This window comes from Ahaetulla prasina, chromosome 2 (genome assembly GCF_028640845.1).
Source record: "Ahaetulla prasina isolate Xishuangbanna chromosome 2, ASM2864084v1, whole genome shotgun sequence".
Lineage (NCBI taxonomy): Eukaryota > Metazoa > Chordata > Lepidosauria > Squamata > Colubridae > Ahaetulla > Ahaetulla prasina.
In genome coordinates, this window is record NC_080540.1 from 146,733,012 (window position 1) to 146,752,615 (window position 19,604).

Here is a 19,604-nt window from a genome sequence, read left to right on the forward strand (position 1 = left end):
GGGGATCATTCAAATTGATGCAGTTCTTGCTTCTTAGGCAATTAATATGGCTGGCAGTCCCGGGAAGAATTTGCCGCACCCTGTTCCAGAGAATGCGGCCGAGACCACCAGCCAAGCTACAACCCGACCAGAGGCTCCGGTTGATTCCATCCTGAAGGACTTTGCCACTGTTCTCTTGAGCACTTTCCTGCTTGTTGGCTGGGTAGCCTTTGTTATTACCTACCCCATGGTATGTGTGTAGCCATCACTTTAAAGCAATGTTCATGCTCAAATTATATTCTATGAACTCTTGAGCCAGGGATGTCTTAATAATATAACAATTTTTTTTGTTTTTTTTTTTTGTTTACATTTATACCCCGCCCTTCTCCGAAGACTCAGGGCGGCTTACAGTGTATAGGGCAATAGTCTCATTCCATTTGTATATTTTTACAAAGTCAACTTATTGCCCCCCCAACAATCTGGGTCCTCATTTTACCTACCTTATAAAGGATGGAAGGCTGAGTCAACCTTGGGCCGGGCTTGAACCTGCAGTAATTGCAGGCTTTGTGTTCTTAATAACAGGCCTTACCAGCCTGAGCTATCCGGCCCTTTTTCAACAATAGTGAATGGTTGGGCATGGATAAGGAGGTATAGACATGTTCAGTTTTTTTTTGACAAGGAAGCCTTTTAGGCATCCCAGGTCACTCAATTTCTGCTTTCTGTGTGAAAAGTAAAATAAATAATCAAAAGAAGAAACTCTTACTTTGGATTTGCCAAGAATTTTCCACATCACTGAAAACATATGAAATCAGATTTCTATGCAGTTAGGCATTGTGGTGTAGAAATTAAAGCCAACATTGATATAGTTAACCCTTACATAGTATACTCCTGTCTCAATGAATGTGATATTTTTGAGTCTTTTCAGAAGCTTTCCTCAGAGCAATACTTCTTCATATTACAGTTCCCAGAATTAACAAAGTATGAAATTGAAAGCATAAGGAAAGAGAGGGGTTTATGAGTTCATTTCAGCTCATTCATCTTGCTTATGGTTACTTTTTTAAAAATTCTTTTAAGAGCATGCACCATCAGCAACAACGCCAGCACCAGCAGTTCCAGAAACAGATCGAAGAGAAGCTGCAGTTGTTGAAGCAGCAGCCTTTCAGACCTGCCATAGACCTTCCTCCTGAGGCAGAAGCTCTGGAGGGTCCTTGTGTCAAGCAAGATGGCTCAGCCGCCAGCTCACCGAATACATCACCCAAGACATCAAACCACTCTGCCTACTCCAACCTCTCTGCCTCTGACGTTGGAAGCTGCCTTTCTACCGAACCAGAAGGAGGTGTTAAAACTCAACTTTTTTTTTTTTTTACAATTTTATTTCACTATTTTTAAATTTCGGCCAATTGAATTAGATTTTTAAAGATTTATTTTGTTTTTTAACTTTTGTGTAATTATTTTATTTTGGCTGTAAACCGCCCTGAGTCTTTGGAGAAGGGCGGTATAGAAATATAAATTTATATATATATATATATTTCCCCCAGTGGGGTTAGGATTAATGATATTTCCCATCAGGTCTAATGGGTCAGAGTTGAAGGCTTGGCTACCGTAGCTGTGATATTTTTTAAGTTCAGGTTTGTGTTAATGTGATGTAATCTGATTTTTAAACACTAGATCAGGGGTCTCCAACCTTGGCAACTTTAAGCTTTGCTGGCTGGGAAATTCTGGGAGTTGAAGTTCTCCAGGCTTAAAGTTGCCAAGCTTGGAGACCCCTGCACTAGATGAAAACCTCATACAATTGTCCACTAAACCAGTGTGCGTAAAGAGTTTTCTCTAGCACAGGTCTTCCTCCATTCAATGTTTCCCATCCTTATATAAACATTTCAGGAACTGCTATCTTTAGGGTTGAAGGGTTGGAAAGCTTTCATCAGCAATGCTTTCTGGATTGAATTTCAGTCCCCACAATTGTTAGCAATCATACCTAATAGCCATGCTGATTAGGCATCACAAGAACTGAAATCCAACACCTCTAGACTAAACCAGGTTAGGGAAGTTACAGTATGTTGCAGCATGGCAAGTTAACAAAATCTTAGGTCCATGAGCTGCCCATATACCAGAGGTGGGTTTCAGCAGGTTCTGACCAGTTCTGGAGAACTGGCAGCAGAAATTTTGAATAGTTCAAAGAACCAGCAAATACCACCTCTGACTGGCCCTGCCCCCATCTATTCTCTGCCTTCCAAGTCCCAGCTGATCGGGAGGAAATGGGGATTTTGTAGCAAACTTCCCCTAAAGTAGGGAGGGAATGGAGATTTTACGGTATCCTTCCCCTGTCACGCCCACCAAGCCATGCCACACCCAACAAGCCACACCCACAGAACCAGTAGTAAAAATTTTTGAAACCCACCACTGCCGTATACCTTATTGATACCACTTTAGTATTTGTTTTCTTTAGTATATTTGAATTGCCATTGTCACCTTTGAAGTCTTGACTGCCTCAGAAGAAACGTCTTAATTCCTTTTAATACTTTTATTTTGACTTTTGGAGTTGATACTTTAAACAGCTACGGAAAAATGTAATGCGTGGTTCTTTTTCTTCCTGTTTCTTTCATGGCTTTTCAGATGGAAACTCAGGCACTATTGTCGTTGGAAAGATTTCATTCAATCCAAAGGATGTCCTTGGACATGGAGCCGAGGGGACAATTGTTTATAGGTAAAAGACATATTTTCAGGAAATATTTCATAATCTAGTGTTTCACTGATGCATTTGTAACAAATTAATATAACCAAACAAATGTCTCTGCAGCTCTGTACAGGTAGTCCTGAACTTATGACCGGTCATTTAATGACTGTTTTCAAGTTACGACACATTTTAAGAGAAGTTACTTAGGACCCACTCTCAAAAGTTACAACTGCCCTCCCCTGCAGTCATGTGGTTGCATTTTGCGTGCTTGACAGCCAATTCCCATTTATGATCAGTTCGCAGCCTTCCGCAGCCAGATGATCCCACTTTGCGATTGGCTTTTACCGTTTTCCAGCAATGCCAATAGGCTGCATTTGTTTAACAATCACGATTCGCTTAAGAACAGCATATTTCACTCAATAACCATGGTAATTTGCTTAGGACCATTGTAAAAACAGTAGTAAAGTCAAGTCTGCTCACATAGTACCTTGACTTACAACTGCAATGACTTGTAACAAAATCCAAGGCTCCATTGTTGTAAGTCAAGGACTACCTGTATATTGTTGAGAGAGACCAGCCTTTCTTAAATTTTCCTTCATAGCATAAAATCCGTGTTGATCTCACTTTTTACTAATTGTAAGAACAGAAGTCTAGGCCAGCAGCCCCCAAACCTTTGGGCACCTGGGACCAGTTCTGTGGAGGGTAGCTTTTCCAAGGACTGGAGGGAGGGCCTGGTTTTGCATACTGCCTGGATCTTGCATGTGCGCGGATGGGGATTCACTTGCTAATGAGTCCTGGTTCCTAGCAGGCTGTGGACCAGTGCTGGTCCATGGCCTGGGATTGGGGACCCCTGCTTTAGGCCATCAAATGTGGCTCAGTTTAAGAACTTAAAGTATGGCTGAGTAGCCTCCAACTCAAGAGAACCTGTCCACCATCACTTCCCTGGGTTACTAATCCCACAGTCCAGCTGCTTTTCCTAATGCTCAGTCAGAATCTGAATTTTTCATGATGTTTCTTCAGGTACTTGAAAAGTGCTACTAAATGAATGCAGTTGCTCTGATCTTCTGTGCCTTTTAGGGATGCTATGAAATTATATGTGGATGATGCAATCTGCCTTTCCTGTTCATTCGATCTTAGGAGGGACTCAGGTGGCATCACTGACAGTTTATTGTAGCCCTGACAGATTTTTCACTGCCTTTCCCATCATGTTTCCTTAGCAGAAAGGTTCTTCCAGAGACCAAGAACCAAGTTTTACATTGTGATTTTATACTAGGAACTTTGCACAGTGCACCTCTCTTGCTACCCATGCCACTTTTTTACCTTCAGGTTAGAAAAATACACTATCCTGTGGCAGGGTCCTCTTTGCAATACTATAAAGAACAAACATACACATACCCAATAAATGTATCCACAGCCTAGAATATTCTTTCTAAACCAGATTTAAAATCTCTTGAAATACCGTTGTAAGCTTCTTAACACCATATTCAAGGTGAGATCCTAATTGACTGCATGGATGAAGGTTAAGTCATTGCCCCCTTGTATGTTGGAATATTCACAGGGGCACGTTTGACAACAGAGATGTTGCTGTGAAGAGAATTCTCCCCGAATGTTTCAGCTTTGCTGACCGGGAGGTTCAGCTGCTGCGTGAATCTGATGAACACCCTAATGTAATCCGCTATTTCTGCACAGAGAGGGACCGCCAGTTCCAATACATTGCTCTGGAACTCTGTGCTGCCACTTTACAGGAGGTAAACCTGAATTATATATCATTTGTATATTGTTGTTGTTGTTGTTGAACAAATTTATATGGCTGACCAACTCACACACAGGTGACTCCAGTCAGCTTATGTCATTAAAATCCACCACATAAAAACATCTTGACCCTCCCCTTTGCTTTCAGATTCAAATCCAGTCTGCTGGTGAAACTCGCCACCCGCTTATCCTCGTTGACTGAACATCTGTGGAGATTCTCGGTCATCTAGGTCAGGGGTCTCCAACCTTGGCAACTTTAAGCCTGGAGGACTTCAATTCCCAGAATTCCCCAGCCAGCAAAGCAGCAAAGCAAAGCTGGCTGGGGAATTCTGGGAGTTGAAGTCCTCCAGACTTAAAGTTGCCAAGGTTGGAGAGCCCTGATCTAGGTTATCTCAAACTGCTTTCTCAAGAGACAGCTGGACTTCCTTTGTTTTTCCTTGAAGACATTTTGCTTCTCATCCAAGAAACTCCAGAACTGAAGAAGCTTCTTGGATGAGACAGAACTGAAAAAGCTTCTTGGATGAGAAGCAAAACATCTTCAAGGAAAAACAAAGAAAGCCCAGTTGCCTCTTGAGAAAGCAGCTTTGGGACTTTGACTGAATGTACCAACCAAAACAAATCCCATTGCACCCCCAAGCTGTCTCTTCCTCTGGTATCTGTAGGTAGCAGATACAATTCTGGGCTTTTTCCCCCTTTGCATCCCATTCACCAGGAATCTTTCTGGCTCTCCTTTAATTTGAAGGCTTTGCCTCTTATTTCTCTTGCTCCCAAGTAAACTTTGTATATTTCTTCCTTTAAAGTCTTCCCTTAAAAATTCCTAGGTCCCTTGTCTCCTTAGACTACCTCTTCTTCCTTTTGCCCATACCTCCAGGCTGATCTTCTCCTACTTCTCTTCTCCTGTCTCCCTTTGGACATCTCTCTATGTCCAATCTGCTGTTACCTGGTGGAATCCCTGAATTTACAGCCCCACAAGAGAATCTTGTTTCTTCCATTTTTTACTCCTTCCAATTAGAGGGCTCTGTAACTCAGTTTTTCATATCCAAACGTTTCAGGGCAAGCTCCAACCTGTTTACACCATTCATTTCCCAATTCTACTGCTACTTTCTGAGTTATACGCTTCATGGGAATTGTAGTCCCAAATACCAGATGGTCATTTCGTTACCTCTCCTACAGAAGTCTACGGAGATTCTCAACCATCCAGGTCATGGTTGCCTCAAAAGGTGCTTTTCCAAAAAGCAATTAGATTTTCTTTGTTTTTTCCATGAAAAAAAACAACCCTCTTCCTTCTCATCCTAGAAGCTTTTTCAGTTCTGACTGAATGGTTCAGTTCAATCAGAGATGAAGAAGGTTCTTGGATGAGAGATGAAATGTTTTCACGGAAAAAAACCCAAGAAAGTCCAGTTGCCTTTTGGAAAAGCACCTTTGGGCTCTCCTGCAGAAGTTACAGAGCCCAGTGGCATGCATGTTTACCCAGAAACAAATGGCTGCTTAGTCTGCTTTTTAGAGAGACTAGAGAGCATTGCAACGTTAATCTCGTTCTGATTTTGTGTATGTGTACTTTTAGTATGTGGAACAGAAGGACTTTGCTCATCATGACTTGCAGCCAATCACCCTCTTACAGCAGACCATGTCTGGTATGGCTTATCTTCACTCTCTCAATATAGGTAAGAAGACCTTTTATTTTAACAGGCAGCTCTCTCGCTCCCTCTTTTGAGGGAAGGATTAGAGACTTAGTTTTGGATGTCAGGATAGTATTTTTCAGAAAATTGAGGAACCTTCTGAGGTTGTGAGATGGAAAATAAACAAATTAAGGCCAGAGCTACTGTTTTATGTAACGGCAACATTATAAATATGGCTGGAAGTTGATGAGAAGATGAGAAGTCAGCAATACAAAGGTAGGATAAAAATCTAGGAATTAAATATATGAGGGAAAACTAAAAAGCATCTTTTTTGGTGAGCTTTGTACCCCATGAAGTATAGGGTTGACTTTCTTCTCTAAGAAGAAAATGGGAAAGGCGCATGTTATTAAAAGAAGGTCATTTCTGCAATAGTGGCTTTATATCGTCACAACAATGGCTAGGGATTGCTACAAAGAAGCTGTTGTGTAGCATCCCTTAGCCATCATCATAAGAATATAAAACCTATACTTGGGACTCTTGTGGTGGCACCACAGCAGTTCGATGATGACAGATGATGCCATAAATCACCAGTATGGGAATAACCCAGGTTTATAATTAGATTGGTTTTTGAGAGGAGATCAGCATCTTGAAGCAGTAAGTTGGCTATTTTCTTATTCGGGGTCTTCCTTATGCCTTCCTTTCAGTCCACAGGGACCTGAAGCCCCACAACATCCTCATCTCTATGCCGAACGCCCATGGCAAGGTAAAAGCCATGATTTCCGACTTTGGCCTCTGCAAGAAGCTTGCAGTCGGCAGGCACAGTTTTAGCCGCCGGTCTGGAGTCCCAGGCACCGAAGGTTGGATTGCTCCGGAGATACTGAGCGAGGACAGCAAAGAGAATCCGGTAAGCCAGAAGCATTTTGCTCGTTTGCTTTGAATCTTTTTTTTTTGCTAGGGTTTCCTTGAACGATGATTTGAAACAAGGCACATATTTATGCAATGGCCTCTTTTTTCTTTCTCTTGCATGAAGAAGTTGAGAAGCAGGGTAGGATATCCTGCAGAAGTTTGAAAGTGTTTACCTGTGGGACAAAGTTTTCCTTCCTAACGAGAAAGAAAGATCTGATCCGTCTTTAAGATAAAGTCAATCTTTAATAAGGTCCTAGACCAGCTTAGCTCTCTTTAGATAAGTGTGGATTTTGGAACTCAGTCAGAAATTCCTTTTGGAGTGAAGAACACTTCCAGGGGCAAGGAAGGAACGTTTCCAATCCCTCCTTGGTCAGTTGGGAGAGTCAAGTCATCAGCAATCTGATCTTGTTTTCAGTTTCAGTAAAATGCTGTAAACAGTGGAGAATAATAGTATTTGTAATTGCTGGATTTTTAAAATAATATTTTACAGTTCCAGCTCTGTTGTCTTTTTCAAAGTTCGAAGTCTTTCAAACCCACTTAGGTTCTATAGATTTTAATTTTAGAGTAAATTAATGCATTGAAATCAAAGGCAACTGTTCTCATCCCTAATGCAGCATTCAAGGAGGAGTAACTGTTAACATTATTAGATAAACCTTTCAATTTAAGAAAGCACCATACTATGATTTGATTTGATTTGATTTGATTTAAACTAAATCTATTTATTTCCTTTGTGTAGAGTTGTATCACGTCTAGAGCTGCACGATGAGAAATAATATATGTTTTAATGCTGGGGAAAGAGAATGTTTCAGATGTGTTTTGAACAAAAAATAAGGGAACACACTTAGAAAGGTAGTTTATGAAAAAGGGATAAAAATTAAGGCATTCAAGAAAGCCCCCTTGTGTCAAAAAACATGTACTGCCAATGCAAGAATATCATATATTATTTTGAAATAAATATAGATTTAATTTTTTATTATTTATTATGTATTCAGCTAAATGCAAGATTTGCCTTGTGCAATACAACCTCTGTATTCACAGGTTCTGTAAATTATATTTAACCCTACTATCTTTAGAATTTTAGTAAGGTATTATAAATAATCCTGTTGAAATTTTCATATTTTTTATATCTTAGAAATTTATCTTTCTTTAATATGGCCAACTTTCATTCATTCATTCATTCAATCAATCACTGGATTGTTAAGGCTGTTCAACTCCCAAAAGCTGCTCAGTGGTTTATAATCTTGTTAAAGATGCTGCATAGTAATATTTTTTGAAAATGGTTCTCTTGCAGACCCACACGGTGGATATTTTTTCAGCTGGTTGTGTTTTCTACTACGTGATATCAGAAGGCAACCATCCGTTTGGCAAATCCCTGCAGCGGCAAGCCAATATTTTACTGGGCGCATACAGTCTGGATTTCCTAAATCTGGAGATCCATGGTAAGCAGGCTAGGATTCAGTTGTTAATGATGATGATGGTGTTTGTGGCATGCATACCTCCATATGTCCAGCATAGGTGTTGAGGCTACATGTGAAAACTGATGGTTGAGTTGGGGTTATATTTTGTACTGAAGAATTTTTTGTGTGTATTATATGTATGCAAGGAGTGATAGAATCTCACTGATTTCTGTAGAGGGCGGCTGAATTCAACAGTGAATTTTTTTGCATCTTAACTTGATTTCTTCAAAGTTATAATTGATTGTTCAGTCAGCCAAATATTTAGACTGGATTTGGCATGTTGTCTGCCAATGACAATCCATCCAGACTATATGTAAATTGGTTTTTCACCTTTTCCAGTTCTTCAAAACCATTTTATCAATCGGAAGTTAAGTCTTTTGTACCTCTGCTTTTCCTTTTATTTCCTTCTGTTCTTCTGGAAGGATGTTATTTTTTCTAAGTAATATTGGATGTTGTTCATTATTATGCCTGTACATAATACAAGCATAATAGTGAACAACTATTTTAAACAGTGTATCACTGTCAAACTCGCGGTCCACAGACCGGATGCGTCATGCACTGGCCACGCCCACGCCCGGTTTAGCGAAAGGGAAAAAAGTCGTGATATGTCACATGATAACATGACAATGCGAGTTTGACATCCCTGGTGTACATTTAAACATTGTAGTTAAGCACGTTATTGACCTGTCATCTTCTGGTTTTGCCCCTTTTGCTGGGTCTTTTTGAATCAGATAAGCTTTGCCACTTATTTACCTGTCACTGATGTTTCCTTTATGCAATGCTTCATTAAGCTGTTTAGCTGTAATTGGATGTAATTGGCTTTTGCCTCCAATAACTAATCAGTTATTGGAGGCAAAAGCCATGTAGTTGATCATATCCAGGAGATATCCATTTTTTAATTCTTTTAACTCAATTTTTAACCATTTATGCTGTTATTATTACAGTAGTTCTTCCATTTGATTTTTACTAAATTGATCTTCAAATTCTCTTACCCATCCAGCATTTTTATTATAATCTTTCTGACTTTCCTATAGATCTTTCCACAACTGGATTGTTTCTTTTTTGTTTGGTTTTCCATTTTCGGAATTGCTAACTGCCATTTATTCTTTGGTAGATTGAGATTCTCTGGTCTGATTGAGATGGGAGATTTTGTTTAAATTGGATGATTCATGCCTCATAACATTCAATATTCCCTATAATTGCTATTATTTGTTGCTTTATGATTTCTAAAGTTTTTTTCAATTTTTCTGGCACTAAACCAATTTTTTTTTTAAATTAGGCTTATCCTAATTCTTAGATTATTCCTTTTTTTGATCTTTCATGTTCTTTAAATTACTCATATCGGAATCTAATTTTTTATCTTGTCCTCCAGTCTAATTTTCCACTTTGGGGATGATGATGATGGCTCCTAAACAGTGAACTACAGCAATCCAATCCAATGTAATCTAGTGCATTTTATTTATTTATTTATTAAATTTATGGGCCATCCATCTCACTCTGAAAAGTGACTCTGGGTGCATTGTGCAATTCCCACCCAAAGTGGATTGGATTACATTCGGATTATAAAGCAAACTATACTTTGGTTTACTGATTAAATTTACTTAAATTTACTTAAATTAAATTAAATTTACAGTAAATTAAGTTTACTGATTAATTTACTGATTAGTAGCATTCTGAACTAAGCAACTCTGACAGTGCCATCAACTTTTCCTGCAGGAGCAGTTAACAAAACACAGGATCTATCCATATATTATCCAGATCAGCCATAGAAGGAACCTATTGTTTTTGTGGTGGTCTTTCTTCTTTCTTTCTTTCTTTCTTTCTTTCTTTCTTTCTTTCTTTCTTTCTTTCTTTCTTTCTTTCTTTCTCTCTCTCTCTCTCTCTCTCTCTCTCTCTCTCTCTTTCCTTCCTTCCTTCCTTCCTTCCTTCCTTCCTTCCTTCCTTCCTTCCTTCCTTCCTTCCTTTCTTTCTGGCACTGGGATTGTAGATTTTGGCTTCCTATCTCCTAAGGGAGAAAAATACTAGCTCTGTAAAAAGGCTCTGAAGGTTCCAATTTGTTTTCATTTTTCCCCCCACAGAGGACATTGTTGCCCGTGACTTGATAGAGCAAATGATAAATATGGATCCTCAAAAACGACCTTCGGCTAATTGTGTCCTGAAGCATCCTTTTTTCTGGAGCTTAGAGAAACAGCTTCAATTTTTCCAGGTTGGTTGTGATTTTTTTCTGTGAACTATTTGACTTTGCATGCTATAAATCTGAACTACATTGTACTCAGAAATACAGAAATTTTAATAGCAATTGGGACCGGGATTGCCATTGCTAAGTGATGCGGTCATAAAACAGGATGTCATCTGAAGGCATTGCTTAGCAACGACAATCCTAGCAGCCCCAGTTGACTTGAGTGGCATGGGTCATGCAGTGAGAATCCCAGGTAAGTAGTGAAAGCAACCACAGCATCTTTTTCTTTTGCCCGTTGGAGAAGCTTTTGAGCTGGAGCCAAACTTGATGGGCTATAAATGTCTGATATTAATTGCAGGATGTGAGTGACCGGATAGAAAAAGAATCTCTAGATGGTCCAATAGTGAAGGAGCTGGAGAGAGCAGGAAGAGCTGTGGTGAAGATGGACTGGAGAGAGCACATAACCGTCCCGCTTCAGACAGGTTCGACTTTATTTTCCTTATTTACTGTATATTGTTTTACTCATCTCGAAAGCAAGAATCAAAAAATAGCGCTAGTTAGTTCTAAAAGTCTTAATTTGAATATTTCTTTGCAGACCTTCGAAAATTCCGGTCCTATAAAGGGGGCTCAGTAAGAGATCTCTTGCGGGCAATGAGGAACAAGGTATGTGTGTTTTGAGATTGCTGATTGTTTCTCAGATGCTCACCTCCGGCTTCTAAATATGGAGAGTCATGCTGAGATGCTGATTCATTGTCACAGCTGCCTCTCATATTCACAGCAATTGCAATTTTGCAGTTACTATGCAGTTAAATCCAGAAACAATTCTGATCATGAGCTTTCTAAAATTTGTGTTTGAATAGAGTGGGGCTAAATAAATAAGCTGCAGAAGACTGATTAATTAAAACCGGATCCCCAACCCACTGGTCGCAGCCCAGTCCTGGGCCATGGCCTGTTGGGAACCAGACCATGGAAGCGGCGGGCGAGCACACACGCAAAGCTCCATGTGTGTGAGTAGTGCGTACCTACCACTTTGCAAATGGAGCTGCATGGGCACTCGCCTGCCATTTCCACAGTCTGGTTCCCAACAAGCCATGGCCCAGGACTGGGCTGCGGGTTGGGGGTAGTGGATTAATTAATTAATTAATTAATTAATTAATTAATTAATCATTCTTCTACAGCTTATTTATTTAGCCCTGCTCTATTCAGACACAAATTTTAGAAAGCATATGATCAGAAATTGTTCCTGGATTCTCTCCCCCCACCAGTCCACATAGCCAGAAAGGTTGGGGACTACTGGATTAAAAGAACTTCCAACACTGAATGTCAATATGAAAGGCAATTCCCTGAAGTGACCATTAGAACAGCTCTAGAAGAAGAGGATTAAGTACAAGTAGTGCTTACTTAATGACTGGTCGCTTAGTGACCATTCCAAGTTGCAATGGACCTCTCCAGAGCTACTTTCAACCTGTTTTTGAAGTTCCGATAGCTGCACGCACAGTCGCACACACGCACGCACACACACACAGACACACACACACATATTGATTGCATTTTGGACATTTGGGAACCAACTTGCATTTGCAGCCATTTGCAGTCACATGACCATGATTTTTGGCATGTTTGGGCAGTTTTCGTCACTGACTTCCAGTTTTCAGCAAAAACACCCATTAGGGAAAAGAGACTTGCTTAATGACCGCCACATTGCTTCATAGCATTTGCTTAGCAAACACTACAAAAAAGATCAGAGAATCGGGCATGGTCACATGGTGATCCACCTAATGACCGCCATGACATAGGACTATATTTCTGAGTTCAGTTAGGGTCGTAAGTTAAGGACTACCTGTATTGTTTCCTGATCAGTTTTCCCCCATTCTGCTATTTGTGACAATGGAGAAAACATTTATCTTTTACTTAGCAGGGTAAATAGCAGTTGCAAACATCTAATTTAAATCATAAAAATGACAGTGGACAAAAAAATTAAAAAAAATAAAGGCTTGTTTTTCCAGTAAAAGATCAAGTAGAGCTGCGTTTCTTAAAAAAAAAATATCTCAGGAAAATCAAAGGTTTCTCTTATCTTGGATACGCTGATCTGATGAAAATGCTCGACATAGTAATGCAGGCAGGCAAATGACAACATTTTAAAAATGTGGATTTCTTATCAATGTAAGTGAGCACACGCCTACCCTTGCCCTTTTCTTCCTCTTCTTACAGAAACATCACTATCGAGAACTGCCACCAGAGGTACAGGAGACCCTGGGATCCGTCCCAGATGATTTTGTGGCCTACTTTACGTCGCGTTTTCCTCATCTCCTGCTGCACACTTACAACGCGATGCGCATCTGCTGCCTGGAAAGACTGTTCCAGCCTTACTACATGCAGAACTCAGGCAGGCAGGTGTTTCTGGGAGATGCTGTTTGACGGTTGGAGGTTGTCTTGCACATTAAAGGGCCGAGGCATTCAGCCTGCCTTAGCAGGGTGACTTGACAGACTGCAAAAGAGTGAACCAAATCCAAAGCAAACTCTTTTGAGACACGGAGGTCTCAAAGGTGCCTTGTACTCTGCCTGCTCTGACTCAGGAAGAAAATTCCAGGTTGAATTTGAAGCGAAGGGAGACGGGACGGTACCAGGATCCAGGTTTCTAAAGCAGGAGCAGTCCAAGGGAGTTCCCAAGAGGAAAAAAAAAACACGAGGTGGGGTATTTCCCTATCTCACTTGTGGTTTCAAAGAGACCCCTGTCGTGTAGGGTCTTGTAATACTGGCATTCAGGCCTTTTTACTGCACAGAATGGTTTTGTTTTTGTTTTGTTTTGTTTTGATTTTTTTAAAAAGGATTGAAACGATAACATTGCCAAGCACCTTTTGGATCTCAGGAAGAGAATCCTTTTACCTGTAGCATGCTGTCTCTGTACCACTGCCAGCTTATGTACTTGAAGCAGATAGAGAATAATTTGGAAAGGGCATATGGGGTAGATCAAACATGCCTGATCCAATACAGACATGTGCCCACCTCCCACCCCCCACCCTCCATCCCTGTCTCGGTCTCCAATTATATTTGCGCAGATCTCAACTTGTCCTTGAAATCACAAACACGTACAATTTCTGTACAGAGCTACTAGCTTGCAGATATGGAATCATAATGTTAAACTCTACATAGCTGGAGAAAATTATTGTTCCAATGCTATTTCAGGTTTCTTTTCAAGAATGTGAATAGTTAGCTGTGTAATTGAAGCGCAAGAATTGACAGAAGTGCTTTATTCCGTTTGTCGGATTAAGACGGTAACTCTGTACTCTTCCCGGGAGCGCTACTGAATTCAGTGGGGCTTGTTTCTGAATAGACAAGTATAAGATTGCACTGTAAGATGTTCGCCCAAATGAACAGTTAGTAGGAGAAAAAAGCTTTGGGTGTAAATTACCCTTTAAAAAGTATAGGGAAAACAGGCACATGGTTACCGGGGGTCTTGCTAGATCATTCAAACCCAGTTTTCTTTACGCACAGACTCTTGTGGGAAGCTAAATGGATGGATTTGCTTCCCATGCTGAAGGTTGTGGTTTTCCTTTCCAGTATCTTTAAAACTAGGGTGTGTGCAGAACAAATAAGAATCCCCAACGGCGTGCTCCAAAGTTGACCTATTTGTAATGCTCTTTTACAAAATATTTATTTTGTGTATTTATATTTATTTAATTTTTATCACAAGTTAGTACCGCATTGAAAATGGTACAGGTGAAACATGCCAAATTGCTCTTTTTCTAATAAAAACAAAGCCCTCTTCAGGGTAGTAATTGATTTAAAAAAATAAAATAAACATGAAGAAGGAAATCCATAGAAAACATCTTTTCCATTGACTTGTTCATTTTCGTTCAATCTGGATAAAAATGTTTTTTAAGATGAGGGCTTTAATCTACATTCCTGTGCTTGTTGTGAGTCTTAAATTAGTAAATTATTAATGGCTAATTATGTGATCGGGCATTAATATGGGGACTTGGTTTCTGCTTTGTCTTTTGTCCTGTTTATTTAGGGCTTTATATTACAGGGAGTTCCCCCCCCCTAGTTTTAGGATACACAATGAATATTAAGGTAAGATATCCAAAGAGAAACATTACAGGATTTCAAAGCTTGAAAATAATGATAGTCTTAAGCTAACTTAATTGAAATCATATTTTTGTAGTTCTATTTGTACAGGACTTTTATATTTCTTCTGAGTAAGAGCTTCACACAAATCAAGAATAAAAGTAGATTTTTGAAATAGTTGTATTTTCTCCTTTATTTCAAGTTTCTGTGCACAGCTTCCTTTTCATCTGAATGGAGGCTTGGAAGCCTTTTACCCGCTACACTTTTGTAGTCCCTCCATATTACTAAGAATGAAAAACATTCTTATCTACATAGCCTTTGCAAACCAAAGTCCTGATTAGATCCTCTCCTGAAATAAATATTTTAAAAACATAATGTACACTTTCTACTTCCCTGAGCTTAGCAACTGATAATTTGGCTCAAACTTAACATAAGGTAAAGGTAAAGGTTCCCCTTGCACATATGTGCTAGTCGTTGCCGACTCTAGAGGGCGGTGCTCATCTCTGTTTCAAAGCCGAAGAGCCAGCGCTGTCCGAAGACGTCTCTGTGGTCATGTGGCCGGCATGACTCAACGCCAAAGGAGCACGGAATGCTGTTACCTTCCCACCAAAGGTGGTCCCTATTTTTTCTACTTGCATTTTTACGTGCTTTCAAAACTGCTAGGTTGGCAGAAGCTGGGACAAGTAACGGGAGCTCATCCCGTTACACGGCAGCACTAGGGATTCGAACCGCTGAACTGCCGACCTTTCGATCGACAAGTGCATAAATATTAATGAAGGAGTGATGGGTGGCCTGCTTTTCTTGTTCTTCACTTATCAATTGTTTATACTTGTTTAGTCCTTGAGAAACAATTATAATGGAGCTTGCCCAGGCCTCAAAAGGCCTCTCCCATCCCTAAGACACCCCACCATGCTCCACCTCCCCTTGAGTCTCCACGCGTTTTCTCTCACCACTGAGCCCTGGAACTTTCCAAAAGGCTTTGCAGACTTTATTGATGAAGCAGAACGGCATGGCCATGTGGCGCAGTTCTGGAAGGGGCCACCATGTTTTTCCACTAGCCAAATCGAACTCTGGTAGCTGCAAATATGGCCACTGTTTCCAGAGTTGCATCACCTGGTTGACCAATAAAACAATACGATCCAGCATTCTGTAAGGCCCTGGAGCTCTTCAAAGGCTAACTGAGGAGGACAGTGTGGGGCCTGGTGAGGTAGGAGTAAAGTTCAAATCCAGAGGTGGGTTTCAGCAGGTGCTGACCAGTTCTGGAGAACCGATAGTGGAAATTTTGAGTAGTTGGGAGAACCAGTAGTTAAAATTTCTGACTGGCCCCCACCCCCATCTATTCTCTGCCTCACAAGTCCCAGCTGATTGGGAGGGAATGGTTATTTTCCGGTAATCTTTCCCTGGAGTGGGGACAGAATGGAGATTTTACAGTATCCTTCCCCTGCCACACCCACCAAGCCACATCAACAGAACCAATAGTAAAAAAAATTTGAAACCCACCACTGCGCTCTTCCCCATGGTCCTTGCACGATGTACCCTGCTCTCCCTGGGTTCTTTAAGGGTTAGGATAAAAGTTAACCTTAGGGATAGTCTTAGGCTAAGGTTAGTGTTAGTGCAAAGCTACATTTAAGGCTAGGCATAGGGTGATGGTTAAAATAGGGTTACAAATGGAAGTCAACTTGTCATTAGGGTAGGACTAGGGTTAGGATTATTATTAAGGTTAAGGAGAGAAATCCTGTTAGTGTTTGGGTTAGCATTAAGCATGGTGTTAGGGTTAAAGATGGAACTCAAACTTGAGGTTAGGTTTAGGCCTCCACGAATTCAGAAAATAAATATAACTAAGAAAGTGTGATACCCCCGACAGTCGCTGGATCCAACAAGGAGGATGAGCTGGAACGGGGCCATTAGACAAGAATCCCATGGGTCTCCCAGAACATTCAGAGAGCCCGGGGGCTGATGAGGATGTAGCTCCAGAACTGTCAGGCATTGGGGAGAGGGGGAGTGATTGACCAGACAGACAGCTGCCTGTGCAAGCAGAAGAATGGGAGGCATGGGCATGGCTACCACAGGCCAGCTCTGAAAAGCAGTCTGTGTCTGATGAGGAACAGCGACCACTCCGGCCCAATACACAGGCATGGAGAGCAGTAGGAAGAGAAGCACAGAGGAGATTGGTGAGGCTACTCGCAAGGAACAGCCTTGAACCTTCTAATGAGAAACACTGGGCTTGGATTTAACCAGGCATTGGGAATCTGGTGGTGTCAGAGACAACCGTTTGCTCTCCCATTGCAATGTCTTCGTCTCCATGATTTACATTTCCCATTCTTTACTCTTGCGTTGGGCATCGTGAGTTTCCTTGTTGGAACTGCTGTTCTTTGGGGAATCGTGTCAGGACTTCTCACACCTGGATTTCCTTGGTGAGACTTGCTTATGAGTTGTGCTGCTTGGAATTCTTTTATGGGCAACCATCTGCTGGTTTACCTCCCTTTACTGTTCATTGGAGCTTTGCTCCTGTATGTGTCTAGCGGGTTGTTTCCCTGTTGCATGAGCCGCGGTGGCGCAGTGGTTAGAGTGCAGTACTGCAGGCTGCTTCTGCTGTCTGCCTGCAATTAGGCAGTTTGAATCTCACCAGGCTCAAGGTTGACTCAGCCTTCCAGCCTTCCGAGGTGGGTAAAATGAGGACCCAGATTGTTGGGGGCAATAGGCTGATTCTGTAAACCGCTTAGAGAGAGCTGTAAAGCACTATGAAGCAGTATATAAGTCGTAAGTGCTCTTGCTCTTGCTCATTGAACTCCCTGCATGAATAAATGCCGACGTTTCTGCAACTTTGGGGACTTGAACTCAGGGGTTTGAGGAGTGTTTTACTGGGGTATAGTTGTGCAATAAACATACTATTCTCTCACCGGGTGCTGCTTGTGTGAGTTGGATCAGAACAAAGATTCAGAGATGGTCATTATGTTTAGGAGACCTCTAGCATTTAAAATCCAACGTATTTTCTATTCTGTGTAAAATACATTGAAATAATCCTATTTGGATGAAAATCCAGTTAAGGTTAGGGGTTACGGTAAAGGTGCAAGAGAAGCTTAGGAGCTATGGTATCGCAGTGATTAGAATACAGGATTGCAGGCTAACTCTGCTCACTGCCAGGAGTTCGATCCTGACCAGCTCAAGGTTGACTCAACCTTCCATCCTTAAATGGAAAATGAGGACCCAGATTGTTAGGGGCAATATGACTCTGTAAACTGTGTAGTGAGGGCTGCAAAGCATTGTAAAGCAGCATTTAAGTCTAAGTGCTATTGCTACATCAGGCCAGACATTCCTAGGAGTTAGATGGGCCTGTGCACTTCCTTATTAACACTTTGGTTTGGCACACAAACACACCCTGACCATTGTGAATTCCAGCTGAAATGATAACATTAAGTACAGATAGTCTTCAACTTACATTCAGTGATCATTCGAAGTTGCGATACTGAAAAAAGATGATTTATGACTGTTTTTCACACATATGTCCTTTGCATTAGCCTGGTGGTCACATGACCAATTTTGGATGCTTGGCAACTGGCTTGAATTTATGAGGGTTGCAGCATCCTGGGGTCACGTGATCACATTTTACGACCTTCTGACAAGCAAAGTCAATGGAAAAGTCAGATTCACTTAGCCACGTTACAGATTTAACTGCAGTGATTCACTTAACAACTGTAGCAAGAAAGGTTGTAAAATGGGGCAAAACTCAACGACTAGCCTTGTGGTGCAACCAAAACAATCTGGAACTGAACACACTCAAAACCGTAGAAATGGTGGTAGACTTTAGGAGAAACCCTTCCATACTTCCACCTCTCACAATACTAGACAATACAGTATCAACAGTAGAAACCTTCAAATTTCTGGGTTCTATCATATTGTGAGATCTAAAATGGACAGCTAACATCAAAAACATCATTAAAAAAGGACAACAAAGAATGTTCTTTCTGCGCCAAATCAGTAAGCTCAAACTGCCCAAGGAGCTGCTGAGTCAGTTCTACAGAGGAATTATTGAGTCTGTCATTTGCACCTCTATAACTGTCTGGTTCGGTTCTGCAACCCAACAAGAAAAACACAGACTTCAGAGGATAATTAGAACTGCAGAAAATATAATTGCTACCAACCTGCCTTCCATTGAGGACCTGTATACTGCACGAATCAAGAAGAGGGGCGTGAAAATATTTACAGACCCCTCGCATCCTGGACATAAACTGTTTCAACTCCTACCCTCAAAACGACGCTATAGAGCACTGCACACCAGAACAACTAGACACAAGAACAGTTTTTTCCCGAAGGCCATCACTCTGCTAAACAAATAATTCCATCAACACTGTCAAACTATTTACTGAATCTGCACTACTATTAATCTTCTCATAGTTCCCATCACCAATCTCTTTCCATTTATGACTGTATGACTATAACTTGTTGCTGGCAATCCTTATGATTTATATTGATATATTGACCATCAATTGTGTTGTAAATGTTGTACCTTGAGGAACGTATCTTTTCTTTTATGTACGCTGAGAGCCTATGCACCAAGACAAATTCCTTGTGTGTCCAATCACACTTGGCCAATAAAAATTCTATTCTATTCAACTGTTTTGCTTAGCAATGGAAATTTTTGGCTCAATTTTGATTGTAAGGACTGCTTGTGACAACTTTTGGTCCCACCTCACATCTGCTTGGCGGACTCAGGTCCCCTGAGGCTGGGGAAGAAGAAAAATAAGGGGAAGGGCAGAAAGGCCCCTCAGCTGGCCGCTCCTAGTGAGCAAAAGTCAAAACTCCAGTTTCTGTTCTTTCTGTTCTTCTTTGATTCATCTCTTTTTTTTTGGAGGGTGGGAAAAAATTTGCACAACAAATGCTATTTCCCATGGAACAGCTGATTATCTCATTTTCCAAGACCTGCCTGAAACTGACCTTATGGCTTTGTGATACATAACTTCCCCCCTCCC

At 40.9% G+C, this 19,604-nt stretch overlaps 1 protein-coding gene across 2 annotated transcripts in view; it reads left to right on the top strand.

The window, feature by feature from the left end:
• The window catches only part of ERN1 (endoplasmic reticulum to nucleus signaling 1), a 105,998-nt gene extending 91,189 nt beyond the window's left edge, over positions 1 to 14,809 (top strand). For both annotated transcript variants that reach the window (XM_058169012.1, XM_058169013.1), the window contains exons 12-22: positions 38 to 229; positions 1,054 to 1,315; positions 2,593 to 2,683; positions 4,212 to 4,401; positions 5,970 to 6,069; positions 6,729 to 6,928; positions 8,222 to 8,369; positions 10,466 to 10,593; positions 10,925 to 11,048; positions 11,162 to 11,229; positions 12,778 to 14,809. In XM_058169012.1, coding sequence (XP_058024995.1) covers positions 38 to 229; positions 1,054 to 1,315; positions 2,593 to 2,683; positions 4,212 to 4,401; positions 5,970 to 6,069; positions 6,729 to 6,928; positions 8,222 to 8,369; positions 10,466 to 10,593; positions 10,925 to 11,048; positions 11,162 to 11,229; positions 12,778 to 12,984 — 1,710 coding nt within the window. In that variant the 3' untranslated portion in view covers positions 12,985 to 14,809. The remainder of the gene's footprint in view (positions 1 to 37; positions 230 to 1,053; positions 1,316 to 2,592; positions 2,684 to 4,211; positions 4,402 to 5,969; positions 6,070 to 6,728; positions 6,929 to 8,221; positions 8,370 to 10,465; positions 10,594 to 10,924; positions 11,049 to 11,161; positions 11,230 to 12,777) is intronic.
• The last annotated feature ends 4,795 nt before the right edge of the window (positions 14,810 to 19,604 follow it).